The sequence below is a fragment of the Dendrobates tinctorius genome, unplaced genomic scaffold, assembly GCF_039654945.1.
Source record: "Dendrobates tinctorius isolate UK_male_01 unplaced genomic scaffold, ASM3965494v1 ptg000174l, whole genome shotgun sequence".
In the NCBI taxonomy this organism is placed as follows: domain Eukaryota; kingdom Metazoa; phylum Chordata; class Amphibia; order Anura; family Dendrobatidae; genus Dendrobates; species Dendrobates tinctorius.
The window spans coordinates 15,345,333-15,360,567 of record NW_027361841.1 but is presented as its reverse complement, the minus strand read 5'-3'; the positions used below and the strand labels follow the sequence as shown (position 1 = coordinate 15,360,567).

At 40.8% G+C, this 15,235-nt stretch overlaps 1 protein-coding gene across 1 annotated transcript in view; it reads right to left on the bottom strand.

Moving 5' to 3' along the window:
• Positions 1–15,235, bottom strand: part of SEMA3C (semaphorin 3C) — a 194,125-nt gene that overhangs the window by 56,870 nt on the left and 122,020 nt on the right. Inside the window, exons 6-11 of the mRNA XM_073551322.1 lie at positions 14,210–14,300; positions 11,819–11,938; positions 10,089–10,231; positions 6,921–7,031; positions 5,820–5,893; positions 267–411 (exon numbers count right to left, since the gene is read on the bottom strand). Of these exons, the coding sequence (XP_073407423.1) occupies positions 267–411; positions 5,820–5,893; positions 6,921–7,031; positions 10,089–10,231; positions 11,819–11,938; positions 14,210–14,300 (684 nt within the window). The remainder of the gene's footprint in view (positions 1–266; positions 412–5,819; positions 5,894–6,920; positions 7,032–10,088; positions 10,232–11,818; positions 11,939–14,209; positions 14,301–15,235) is intronic.

Genomic DNA, 15,235 nt, shown 5'->3' with positions numbered 1-15,235 from the left:
ACAACAGGAGTCTCATGTGCCCAGTTTGAATGGCGCAGGACTGGAACATGCGCACTGCCACTCCATAGGACTGATGACGATAGCCGAGCTTAGCGCTATCATAGGATTTCTATCAATAGTGCTGATTGGCTAAAAACTATCAAGTAGTACTGTCTATGAATCCACAACTTCCTTCAGTCGCTGACAGAACCACAACTGAAACATAATTATATGATGAGGTCGTGCTTTTAAAACGTAGATGACATAACACCTTCCTAGTAACTTACCGTTCCAGGTCTTGGATAGGGTATTCTGCCCTGATAAGGAATCAGCTGGTGGTTTGGACCTTCTCTATGAGCAAATGGGCCATTAAAAACGGTTTGAATGTCGGACATGTGATAAACACACACCGCAGAGCCTTTAAAAACCGAGCTGGAAAACAGAACCATAATAATAGTGACTACAAATAACAATAAGAAAAGCAATGCAATCATTTTACACTAGCTCACAAGTTTCCAAGGTACATTTCTATAAAAATAACACATAACAGTCCAGACAGTAAGAAATAAATGATAAGCAATAAATCCAAGTTGAAAAGAAAGGCTTATTTCTTTTAACTGGCTTTGTAGATTTCCAAGAGCTGTCTCCAAGAGGGCCACAAAACCTGTGGATGGAAACAGTAGCTCATTTTGTGTTCTCCGGTCAGTTGTTTCATACATAAGGTAATTCCCTGTAGGTCTCAATCCACATGTTTAAAGGATTATACAAGAAAACCTGAAATCCTACCTAGTGGCTGGCAACCAATATGTAGGTCTTAACAATTCCATCTTTTCTTCATTTAGATCCTTTTCTGTTTGCATTTGTCAGACTTTGGAGATCTACATTCTTATATAAACTTCACTTCACATACTGTAAAAGCACTGCCTGTGCACCAAAAAGACGGTTCTTTACAAAAAATTCTTTATACGATCTATTGAGGAAGACCACACACAGCTGGAAATGGCATGTGGCTATTATTTTATTGGTGTACTTGATAAGCTTCCTCTGCAAACGTCCAAATACATTAAAACTCTGGAAGGCTAAAGGCTAATTGAAGAAATACGGTATATTCATTGAACTATATTCCATAACATCATTGGCAAGGTGCCATAGGATCCTTTTATCATCTCGATATTTCTGTGCCTTATGACTGATGTATTGTACGGCTTCAATTTGGCTTTTCAGTGAAGTAGTTGGAGGAAGGACATCATTTTCCTGTTCAAATAATTTTCAGAGTTAAAGAGAACATTTGTCTGCCATATTAATGTTGACTACTCATCCCAAGAAAAGATGTTGCCTCCTTAATCCTTTGCTGTCTTGTTTTTTTTTTTCATATTAAATTCTAGCATCAACAGACTTCTGTTCAAACTGCCAAGTAAATCTGAATATCATCAGCCTTTGGAATGTATGAACTTCTGCCCATAAACATCTTAATTATGGTGGACAGATAATAAATGACATTTCAGCCAGAGCAAGCCACCCACTGCTTGGGATTGCATACTTCAATCCTCTACTTCTCCTGCCATTTAAATAGTCTCTGGGGCAGCTACCAAAAAAAATGTGAGATATCATGTGTGTACAGAAAAAGGAAACTCCTATGGTTAGAAACAATGAAGACCCAGAAAAAAGAAAATAACCAAACCTGTTCCAAGTGCTGGGTAGGCTATGCTACCATTACTCAGAAGTATTTACCGTATTTGTTTTTTCGCTATTTTTCCCTTTGCCTTGCTGCACCTTTGTTTTGATGCTGCCAGAATTTGTTGTGGTGGAATTAACAATGCAATGGCAATAACCTGCCGGTATTGCTCTCCTCGCTCTTTTACAGCTGACTGCATGCTCTTCTAATACAAGGTGTAAAGTGTTGCTGTAAACACATAATGGCTTAGCAAACTACACTGAACTGCTATGGATACATTTATTTTCACTTCCTAGACATTGCAATCTGATAGCCAGCATGTGAAATATTATCCCTTCTAAGAAAGGAAGGAAGAAGAGCAGGGAGCATTGGGGATAAATGGTATGTGACATGTGATGTTCCATATTGTGCAGAGAAAATTATCAGAGGACACCAACCAGCCTTCAAAAATCTGTTGGGATGAACTTGTGATCTGGTTCAAACAAGCTGATTTGTAGAGCAGCTCAATTTAGAGAGAAGTCAAATTAGGCTATATATTAATTTGTAAAAATCATATCAGAAGTTTAATAACAAGTTTCTGAACACCAGAAACTGTGACTCAATATGTGCAATTGGAACTCATTAAACAAGATCTGTCACTTGCTCCAAAAAGATTAGTTAAATATCTTGTAAAAGTCCCTCAGCTCCCCTGACTCTGCTGCTTTTTTCTACTTTGCACTGAACTAATCAATTGCATAGATATTCACATTTGTTGCTTTTGGAGGGCAGAATGTACAATCTTTGCTTGGAGTGCAACGGGGTATTTCTTCACTCGTCTTTGGCGGCGTGTGTTTTCACCCATTCCTTACAGACGCTGGAAAGATGTATATCTTTGTACTGTGTTAGCCAGTAGATAGAAAAATATTCAGAATTGAGAGTCCTCAGTGGTTGATACCTTTTAACCCCTTCACTACCAAGGGTGGTTTGCACGTTAACTCCCGGGCCAATTTTTACAATTCTGACCACTGTCCTTTTATTAGGCCACAATTCTGGAACGCTTCCATGGATCCTGGTGATTATGACATTGTTTTCTCATGACATATTGTACTTCATGTTAGTGGTAAAATTTCATTCATATAACTTGCGTTTATTTGTGAAAAAAATGGAAATTTGGCGAAATTTCCACCTTTGAATTTTTATGCCCTTAAATCACAGAGATATGGCACACAAAAATCTTAATAAGTAACATTTCCCACATATTTACTTTACATCAGCACAATTTTGGAACCAAAATTTTTTTTTGTTAGGAAGTTATAAGGGTTAAAAGTTGACCAGCGATTTCTCATTTTTGCAACACCATTTTATTTTTACAGACCACATCACATTTGAAGCCACTTTGAGGGGTCTATATGATAGAAAATACCCAAAAGTGACACCATTCTAAAAACTGCTCAAAACCACATTCAAGGAGTTTATTAACCCTTCAAGTGCTTCACAGGAATTTTTTGAGTATTTAAAAGAAAATGAACATTTAACTTTTTTTCACAAAAAAAATACTTCAGGTTCAATTTTTTTATTTTACCAAGGGTAACAGGAGAAATTGGACTGCAAAAATTATTGTGCAATTTGTCCTGAGTACGCTGATACCTGATATGTGGGGGGGAACCACTGTTTCGGCGCATGGCAGAGCTCAGAAGGGAAGGAGCGCCGTTTGACTTTTACAATGCAAAATTGGCTGGAATTCAGATCGGACGCCATGTCACGTTTGGAAAGCCCCTGATTTACCTAAACAGTGGAAACTCCAAACAAGTGACCCCATTTTGGAAACTAGACCCCCCAAGGAACTTATCTAGATATGTGGTGAGAACTTTGAACCCACAAGGGCTTCACAGAAGTTTATAACGTACAGCGGTACAATTAAAAAATCATATTTTTTCCAAAAAATGATCTTTTCACCCCCAATTTTTATTTTCCCAAGGGTAACAGGACCCTAAAAGTTATTGTGCAATTTGTCCTGAGTATGCTGATACCCCATATGTGGGGGTAGACCACTATTTGGGCGCATGGCAGACCACATTGTGTTGTGCATAAATATGTAATTCTTCAGATTTTGTATTAGTCAATGCCTGATGAAGAGACCTGAGTAGTCTCGAAAGCCTGCAATGTGTTACCATCTTTTCAGTTAGCCATTAAAAGGTATCAACCACTGAGGACTCTCACTTCTGAATATTTTTCTTACAGACACTGAAAATCAAAGATCGTCAGTTGATCAAGTAGTCTCAGATGCTGCAGAGCAGTGACTGTCAGTGTCTGGGAAAAAGGGTGAAAGCACACATCAACAGAGATGGACTCTGAAGAAATGCCCAATTGTGCTACAAGTAAAGATTTCACATAATGTGCTCCAAAAGCAAAAAATGTGAATAGCTCTGCAATCGAGCAATGCAAAGAAAAATGGAAAAAAATGGCAAAATTTAGGCAGGAGTTTAGTGATATTTCCAAAATATTTATCCCAACTTTTTTGAGCAAGGGACAAGTCCTCTTCAAATAAACAGTAAATTGACATAGAAAAACTGTCTAAGATCAACCTCACAACCTCCATACATATTAGACTAATGTTGGCCAACCTTGCTAATATCAACAGGTTTGGGCGATAGCCAAATGTGTATGGGGTCCTCGGACAACTGATCATTGGGAAAGATGTCGATTGGGCATTTTCAAATTTGGGCTGCTGATTTCCTTTTTGCTCTCAGAGAGAAGCCGTTGCCAGATATGTCAAAAGACGGGTTTCTCATAGAGAACACAGGAGCATTTGGCTGAACCAACACTCCTGTGTATGAGAGAGCTGGCCAAGATGGTTGTCGGCTGAACAAACAGCTAAAGTTTCATACAGCCCACAGCCATCTAATGTGTATGGCTGGCTTTACTCACAGTGACTGGTAATGAATAAACAATACTAATCCACTTATCTAACATCTAAAATATGTTACAAAGGTAATTATACATCTCAGAAATCCATTAATCCTTTACTCCTTAAAACATGTGGACATAACTGGCGGGGTCTGCATGTGTTGAGGGACTCAGCAGCTAGTCTCTCCTTACACGTGATAGATAACGGTGATGTTACCAGCAACTGATGGAGCTGAGCTCCGATTTGCGCTGTTAACCATGTAGATGCCGCCATAAATCTCTGACAGCAGTACTGAAATAGCGCACTCATGGGTGCATACGCACATCAGCTCCGACCGGCTCCCCACTTCACAATCAAAGGGTACAGGTGTGATACCATGGCAGCCGGGGGCCTGTTGAAGGCCACCATGCCTGCCATCTTGGTGCCCATGTGAAGCCCAGTCACAAGCTCAGCTTCATTGGCGACCGTGGTTTACACTGTGTACCACAATACTATATTATTGCAATGTGTAGAACAAGTGACTAGAAGATAAAATAAAAAAAACTTTTGGACCATGGCTATTTTCAACCAATAAAAATAAAGAAATTTGGCATTGCTGCATTTATAATATTACTGTCTACCAAAATATAAAATTAATGAACCCATATGGTAAATGTGTAAAAAGAGAAAAAAAAATCAAAACAACAGAGTTGTGTTTTTTTTCCCATCACTACACCTCTTTAAAAAAAATACAATAAAACCAATCAAAATGTTGCATATAGCCCAGAATGATATCAATGAGAATGTCAGTACGCCACGCAAAAAAAGCCAGTCCTCACACAGCTGATGGAAAAATCAAAACATTACAAGTCTCGGGAAATAGGATCAAAAAATACTTTTTCACCACTAAACAAAAAAAAAATCTATGCCCATCTGGCATCACCGTAATCGTACTGACCCAGGAGCATCGATTTGACAGGTCATTTTTACCATACAATAAATGCCATGAAAATCAAAACTCCAAAAACAAAAACAGGATTGCATTTTTTTCACCATTTCATCCTTTTAATTCTTTGCCTCTACTGCTTGTTAAAATGCATGATGTCATTTAAAATTACAATTCATCCCACAAAAAAAGGCCTTATTTGTCTATGTTGATGAAAAAAATGCAAAAGTAATGGCGAAGAAAAATCCACAGCACAAAAACAAAATGTTGCCTGGTCCTGCATGAGGTAATATATAATGTAACTACAGTATAAGTATCATACGTGCTGTCCTTTTACATGAACAAAGTTATACCTTGAAGTTGTGAAAATTCCGTAGACGAGAGTAGATCGGGGATTGTCTGCTTCCATGAGAAAGACATCCTCTAGGTTAAACAATAAAAAGGAAGGAGTTTATTTCGGTCATCATCACTTCTAATGACTATTTCAGATTTTATTTTTGTACATTTCGCTAAAATGTCCTATTAGTGGGTAATTTGCATTAAAAAAAACTATCTTCCATGATCTGCACAATGTTCATGAAGTGTTACAGATACTTTCCGCTACTTGCCCGACCAGGGAAGGCGCCTTGCAGAATTGGGTGTTTTTTCAGAAAATGAACTTAGGGTCACATATTAGGCTCTCAAATTCGTCAAAATTATGGCGCAGCTTTCTGCCACGAAGTAAGTCAGCTCTTAGGTGGTGAAAACTTACACTAGACAGTCTTAAACTTAGACAGATTATCAAGCAGCATGAACCACTATTATAAACCTGGGACATTTAAGATCGTCCAGTCTACAGTAAGTCTGCATTATCAAAGAATTAGACACTAAGGTTACGCTCACACTGCAGCATATTCTCTCATGGGAAGGAATCGGGCCGATTATGCTAATAACACTCTGCTCAAACTCTGTCAAAGTGTCATCTGAGCGTGATCTGATACTCTCGCATGTCAGAATCGAAGCACAGATGCAGAGGAGAATGTCATTTCTCTATTTTTTCTATTGACTCTGTGCGAGTATATCGGACTGCACTTGGATGACAGCCGAGTGAAGTTCGATGTTTCACTTGCACCCATAGGCTTTGTATGGGTGCACGTGATCCGATCCTCGATGCGCGTGATCCGATCCTCGATGCGCGTGATCCGATCCTCGATGCACACAGCATGCTGCGATTATTTTCTCATGCCAAATTGGTGATCAAACAGGGTAGCAAATTGAGTAAAACATATTTTTAAAAGAAGAAGAAAAAGCACTACCTCTTATCACATTATTGACTTATTATGGTTACTTATAAAAACAGGCTACTCCCTATTTTATTATTCTATGGTTCTAATGTTTGACAAAAATCTGGCATCTGCAGGGATTGCACTTTTCTAATCATACAAGTTATAGCGTACAAATAATTACCCACCTAGTTCATCAAAATGAGTCTCAGTACCATCATCGTCCATCACCGAGCACACGAGTCTTGCCTTTAAAAAAGTTGTCCACTTGTTAACAAGGCTCCTCTGTCCACCAATATCATTCTAGAAGGAATAGAGATCAGTTTAGTTGCTATTTTTTTCAGCGTAAAGAGCAATATCTTCTCGCCCATCGCACTTTCCTGCTTACACTATCATTTTAAGGCCGGGGTCACACTTGCGAGTGTGATGCGTGAAACTTGCGCAAGTCTTTCGCATCACTACCCAGCACTGCCATCGGCACTGGAGTGTGCGGCTGCATGTATTTCTATGCAGCCGCAGCTCCGGTCCCGAATGCCGGCAGCAGTGCCAGGTATTGATGCGAGAGACTCACAAGAGTCACAACCGTCAGGTCTTGATCTCTGTATAGTTTTGTTGAAGTTGCTGTTTAGCTGTTTTTCTTTTTAATTGACTTTGTGTTTTTTGAAGCTTTCCACAAATCTCTATATATAAATCTGAATGTGCGTGTGCGTGTGTGTATGTGTAATGTGACACCCCAGAGTCCGGTTGTCACAGTGACATTACCTCCCTCTAATGGGTAAAGTCATGCTTGGAGGAAGAAAGGGACCCCCATGTCAGGCAGCATAGATTAAATCACAATTTCCTGCTGGAGGTCAGAAAAGGGAGCTGCCTTATAAATTCTGGCCAGCAGAGGGGATTGGAGAGTCAGCTAGAAGTCAGCTGAAGGAGTTGTCATGGAAACGAAACAGCTGTGAGCTGTGAGGAGAAATGATAATGACAGTTAAACGTGAGGACGTGAGGTAAAGAGATCTTTCTGGAAGATCCTGTCAGTTCAAGACAGGGAGCTGATCGGTGAGGAGCTCAATAGGCAGAGCTGATCTGTGAAGAAGGAAAAGGACAAGAGCAGAGACTGAGAGACTCTAGGGAAGCTAAAATACTGCATATAGCAGACCCCTGAGTGAAGCGCTAATAAAGAGAAAACGGACATCAGAGTCCTAGGCTGACAGGAGCTGTAAGTAGCTGCGCCCAACATCCATCCCAGAGAAGCAACACCACATCGCTGGTCACCTCTGACTAGAATATCACAGGTGGCGTCACGTATTTCACCATCTAATAACTTTATTTTCATTTTTACCACATAAATACCACACAACTTTCCCCTATTTTCATTACTGGACGCCTCTGTGCCACGGACCGGTCGCCGCTGCCGTGACACCGTCCCCCATGGAAGTCGACGGGCCCGGTACCGAGTTCCCCCCCAGGCCCCGCGAGGCGCTCCAGTATTACCAACCAATCACGAAGCAGCAGAGTGGGACACCAACCAATCACGAAGAAGCAGAGTGGAACGCGATTGGAGAGCGGGGCTGAGGACGGATACAGCAGGACAGTGTATGGAGAGCGGGGCTGTGAGCAAGACAGTCTTCAGGACAGGGGCCGAATAATGCTGACACCCTCCCAGCCCTGTCCTGGCTCAGTCGGCGCTCCCTGTCGCCAACTGTGCTATCCCCCCTCTCCCCTGCAGCTTCCCTGCCTAAATTTAGTCCCCGGCTTCTACTGCGGCCTACTACAGCGCTACACCATGCCCCTGCAGGTCGCCGAATCACATGCGCTGCAGCGCCACTCCAGCTCTGCCCACTCCGGCCGAAAGAACAATCTGCGCACCTCTCTCTCCTGGTCACGGCGTCACCGCATGTGGTGCATGGAGACCGGGGCTGTGGAGGAAGGTAGACAGCGGGGCTGTAGAGGGAGAGAGCGGGAGAGCAGGGCTGTGAAGGAAGAGAACGGGGCTGTGGACAGAGAGAGAGGGAGAGCAGGGCTTTGAAGGAAGAGAACGGGGCTGTGGATGGGGAGAGCAGGGCTGTGAAGGAAGAGAATGGGGCTGTGGACGGGGAGAACAGGGCTGTGAAGGAAGAGAACGGGGCTGTGGACGGGGAGAGCAGGGCTGTGAAGAAAGAGAACGGGACTGTGGAGGGAGAGAGCAGGAGAGCAGGGTTGTGGACGAAGAGACCGGGGCTGTCGAAGAAGAGAGCGGGGCTGTGGAGGGACACCGGGACATGGATGTAGAGCGCGGCCGCGGAGGGATAGAATGGGATGGCGGGTGGAGAGCAGGGATGTTAAGGAAGACAGTGGGACCCATAGTTAGGTACTATGCCCGGGCAATGCCGGGCTCTTCAGCTAGTACAGAAATAAAAGTCAAATGACTGCAATGTTCTTACTAATATAAAATAAGTGGGCTCAGAACTTGAGCTGAATAACTTTGTGATGTAATAGGAAAATTACAATAATCCCCCAAAAAAAACCCACAATTGGCAAAATCATAATTCCAGAAAATACAAGACCCAATGTGATATACTTCACTACAGTACTCAGAATTAGCAAGAAGCTCGTATAGATCATCAAGTAGACAACTATTTACAGGTCATGTTCAGCCCAGTGGGATGACCAAATATCGTTAAAGGCATCAACTCTATATGAAGCCTGGTGTTGCATGTTTCTAACATCTTTAATGTATATGGGCGGGTAAGATTTGGCATTTAAATCTTTGCTGCACTTATGGGAAAATTAATACGGTAATTCAAAACTATTTGCCGTGCAAAAAACTCGGCCATCTTATAACTATGTTGTAAAGAAAGGTTATGGCTTTTGGAACAAAGATAAAAAAACTGAGAAAATCACAAAAGCAAAAATTCACTATAATGGGAAATGTTTGAAAAAAGTGAAGCAAAATGTAAATATTAAAAAAAATTAGGCCCCATGAGGAGAGCAGTCGCATGTATTGTTTGATAAAATGTTGTCAACTACAGAAATAATTGTGCAATTCTAGAACTCAAGAAATCTTTGCTGAATCTGACAGAAAAAAACTGTAACATTCACAGCCATCCAGTCACAGAACACACACCATTGTTCGGATGGTGAAACATCAGGATCTGAAAGCATTTCTGTTCACTGTTTCAGTAATGCCCGGTGATTAAATGTAATTACTTTGGACAAAGTCCAGATGGAAATAACTAGACATTAAAGAAGAGTTATGCACCACATTACATGTCCTACAGTAGTCCGTGGCTTCATCTTCGGCCTCATCATGAGCAGGAAATGCGCAATGTGATTATTAGATTGTATGACAATGACCATCACTGCTATAGATGAAGTAGACATGCTTACCGGGCAAACCCTGGCTATCATGGAATGGATCTGCTTGGTGCTGCCGCTGTTGTCAGTCAACCTCTCTTTGAGAAAGACATAAACCTTTGCATCGTTTGGATCAGTTCCATCCGGCAGGAGTTGGGCATCCACAAAAATTGGTTCTAGAACACAAAATAAGAGACATATAGATGTTTAGCTCTAACTCCTACTGTATGTGATTCACATATTTATTATCATGTCAGATTAACATTTATTAAGCCCTTTTTATCTATTCAAGATATCATGTATGTAAATAAAAGGAGTTGTTTTAGTAACAAAGATAGTAATTATGCTTCTTTTAAATTTACTTTGTTTTTGCTGGCTGTTTTTGCGGACCCAATATATTTCTATGGGGCCGCAAAATCGGCCCGCAAAAATTCCACGGTGCGACATGTGTCATATGGCTGTGAGGGCTGTATTTGCGGCCGTGAAAAAAGATCGAGCCTGCTCGATCTTTTTCACGGTGTATGGACACGGCCCTCATTGAAAATCAATGGGACCGCAAAAACAAACGGAAATTTGTTTTTGAGATGCACCGTCACTTCCTGTTTTGGGGAACGACGTTTTTTTTTCCAATACTACTTCAAAAATTGCGGGCCGCAGTAACGGGCAGCAAAAAACCCTGTAACTGTAAAAGAAGCTTTACAGGGATAACGAGCAAGTGCAGCTAGTGGTTGTTTAAAAAGCAATGAATGTGTGCGAGTCTCATATACTCAGCACCTTGTGCTCTATGAACAATGTTAATGACCATTTGGTCAATCATAGAAAAAACAAATTTAAAAGTAATGTGGCATCAGAAAATGACCTGTTATTTTTCCCCTTCACCCCCCAGCCTGTTTTCACCTTCCTGACCAGGCCTATTTTTGCAAGTCTGACCAGTGTCACTTTATGTGGTAATAACTCTGGAATGCTTCAACGGAGATTGCTTTTTCATGCCATATTGTACTTCATATTAGTGATAAATTTAGATCAATATGATTAATATTTTATGAAAAGATTGAACATTTTACAAAAAATTTGAAAATTTAGCAATTTTCGAACTTTGAATTTTTATACCCTTAAACAAGATAGTAATATCACACAACATAGTTAATACATAACACTTCCCACATGTCTACTTCATATAAACATCATTTTTGAAACATCATTTTTTGTTAGGAAGTTAAAAGGGTTAAAAGTTTATGAGCAATTTCTCATTTTTCCAACACAATTAACAAAATCCAATTTTTTTAGGGGCCACGTGTCTTTTCTGACGTCTTGTCCAGCGTCTTTTATTCACATTCCATATATAAAATAGTGGCGGCTCCCAATGGAAGCCACCAGAAGAATGGACCAGTCACTTGTTTTAACCTTTTCACGACTTTTGAAGCCTGAAGATGGAACATATGCACTGCAAATCATTTTGACATTACAGTGCATGTTTTTTTTTACATTGTTTAGAGCTTTTTTTGGAGTGTTCAAGAGGAATTCTCCTGAAAAAGATGTTGCGTGCACAATCCCATACCCCTGCAAAAGGTATCATTACTGCAATATTATTATTTGTTTCTCCCACTTAGAGCAATCAATCTCATACCCTTGCCGAGTTGGAAATTTTAAGGTTTGGAAACTGATACTAGTAAACTTAAGATAAGGTGATATGTACAAAATATTCAACATGATTATTTTAATAACATTTGTAACGTACTTAAAATTGCAAAAAAAAGCCTTACCGCTTAACCATTTAGAGTTGTGCTGATCTGTTCTCACTGGATTACGTTTTGTAAGACTGCGAAAAATGGCCGAATCAGTGCCCATGAAATCAATATACATTCCGGAAAAGAGCTCTTCATCTACGGAACAGTGCGTTGTCAAAAAGAAATATCGCTTATAAACAAGGTGGAAAATGTTACAATACGTAACTATACATCTTACGTGCCAGAAATGATCTGAAACTTACACGGTTACTCGAGATAATCTGCGACAGACACATTTTCCTTTAACAAACCTAAACCATAGTTAAAAAAAAAAATCCGAGTTTGGATGCTCTGCTGCAGGTTTTTAAAGTCTCAATTGCTATTTAATGTTGGTAATTTGTTTTATGACATAATAATCTCCAGTCGTGTAAATGGCTACGTTTATATGTGGATATGACCCCGGGGCACGCAACCCACTCATTAGCCAGCGACATACAGCCACAATTCACATTAGATAATAGTCCTACTGTTCTGTGCCATAGCACGGATTAACTTTATCACTCAAAATCAAGCTGTCATATATAAGGTAACAAACCTAGAACGCTGCTTTATTTCAGGCCAAATGTCACTGCTTTTTCCACTTTATAACATGCACTGTAAAGCGAAGGGCCTGCGCAGTTTATGTATGCAGTCAGGAGTCTGAACTTTTGCACCCATTTGTGAGTCCAGGAATAATATAACATTAATCAGTCTATAAACATTAGCAGAATATTACAAGTCTACAAACAGGCATCTCATTGTCACGGCAGACATGACGAGAAATTCTATTTACACTTCTTATAGAATGACAATGGGTGGCAATTTCTCTAGAATCTCTATGATATTATAATCTGGCAGCTGTGATCATTGTTAAAGTATGTTCCCATTTTCCATGGAAAGTACGTGGATCAGTGATGTTATTCCGTTTCACTGTGCCTCTAATAGTTTTGTCAGAGGGAACAGTCTGATTTGGAACTGGGTCGCAGTACTATGTTATATGTATGGTATGGGCAAAGTAAAATTGGTCTACCAGTAAGGATCCCTAACTCCAGGTTCACATAGCGTTAATGCAGTCCGCTCAACGTAAAGCGTTGGCGGACTGCGTTAACGCTACTCCTTAACACAATCGCACTAGCGCAGATGCTCCATTTGCGCTAGCAGTGACGGACCCTCGGACGTTGCAGACCTCATCCGAGGGTCCGTCACAGAATGACAGCACATCGCTAACGCATGCCGATTATGACATGCGTTGGCGATGCGCTACCTTATGGCCGTCTATGGGTGCATTAACGCATCCGTTACATGGCGCTAATGCCGCTGTGTAACGGATGCGTTAAACGCACCCCCCTAATGCAATGTGGACCGAGCCTAAGGGCTAACTCCAACCAGAAGACATGTCAAGATCTATAGCTACAGCCACTTGTGGTCTTTTGTCTCTTACAGGACTATAACTTTCTACTTAGCCTAACAGTTTGTGGCTACAAAGCCACCAGAGTTGTGGCTGGGGAACCACACTAGTCTACAGTATCTATAGAAGTCTGTCATTTTTATCTCCCACACATCTAACTCCATGTTAATGGATACTAGTGTACTGAATGATTTCAGCCAGCCATTCAATTCTAACAGTAGAAATGCTGAGCATAATGATAGTAGTTTAGTAATTATTAATGTACTATCACTCTACCTGTGGCAACTTGTGTTGAATCTCCTGTCCTGAGATTCACAGATATTCCTGGTTTCGAAAGGTTTTCCCATGAACAAAGAGCATTTTATTCAATAGATCTAAATAAGTTCCACAATTGCCTGTGATTAAATAAAATATTCCTGTGCTGAGATAATCTTATAAATGTGCCCCTGCTATGTACTGTGTAATGACTGTGTCTGACCGTGCAGGGACATTGGCTGATCATACCAGATGTCCTGGGCATAAGAGAGTGTAGAGACAGGACCGCACGGGGGCACAGCTGATTCTTTCTGTGACTGCTTAAAACCCACTGACTTGCATAGGAAAGTTTGATCAAAAGGGATCAAACCCGGATATGTCCAGAATGGACCACATATTCAGTAGAAAGTATAAGCTCTGTAGCCTAAGCTCTCTACTGAATCTGTTCTCCACTCTACACGCTCAGCTGTAAATTGTGCCCTCCTGTCTGCTAACGTGCGCACTCCCCGATGCTGGGAGTGTAGAGTGACCGGTGGAGATCTCGAGACAAAAACCCAAACCAGACTGCTTGTAATTATAAGGGCACCAAAATATGAACAAACTATTTAAGCCTTAAGAACTCTAAGTTTCGTCTTTACTGTACATCAATTTCACGCTGAAACCACACTGTACATCTGCATTTAACCATGGCTTGTGCATAATGTATCATCTATATAAATACTTACTAATCATAACAGAAACAGTATTCACTTTGGGGTTAAAAGAACAGCGCCCTTTTCCAGATTCATTCTTGGTGTCAATTAGAAATATCTGATCCTGTAAAATATTAGAAAACGTTTTTCTGTAATGTCGACAAACGGGGGTGGTGACAATTACCGATGATAAGACACAAGCCGTGCAGCTCAACCTTTATCTTGATTTCTAGCACAGCAATGATCGCCTCGCTCTATACATGGAAATCCCTGCTGGTGTAACGTCACTGACTTGCTACAATGTTTGATACTTTCTAGCCCACAAATCTGCAGCACATGCTTTTAAATAGGCTTTTGTTCAGGAAATTATGAATAGCGTCTTTGATTTTTAGCGTGACTGTGCAGAACGCATGCTTCCTGTGACCTTTCATGAAGTACATTCTTGTAGTGTCAGACATAAACCTAATGCAGAGGGCAGACTAGTAAATGCCTCCAATGTCTCCTAATGGAAGACACAATTATTTAACCAGGCAGTATATATTTCAAGCATAGATCAGCCTTGTGGTAGGTCACATTGGTTGAGTTCTCCACTTGTTTAAGTATAATAAGCTGCATAATGCTCTATTCTCTATTAACTTTGTAGAGCTAGACTCTGTATTGGGTAGGTGCAGACGACCATATGTTTTCCATCAGAGAAGAGTCGGATTAGGCTAATCACACTCAGAGTTTGATCAGAGTGGGATCCGATTTTCTTGGAAGTGAGAGAAAAAAAAATGTCTCCATCTTCTTCATTCTGTCTGTCCGTGAAAATTGGACCATTCAACACGGACCCATAGATGTTGAATGGGCGAGTGCCATCCGATTACTGGAGACAAATTGTGCATACTGCGATTTTTTTCCTCCACCACTCGGGTCCGAAAATCGGATATGCGCACGACCCCATTGGTCTGAGGGTGATCCAATGTTTTGATGGATCACACGAGGAACGAAACGACGGTCATCTGCATGAGCCCTTACGCACAGTGCTGGATATGATGCTTCAGCTATATAAACAGGAGT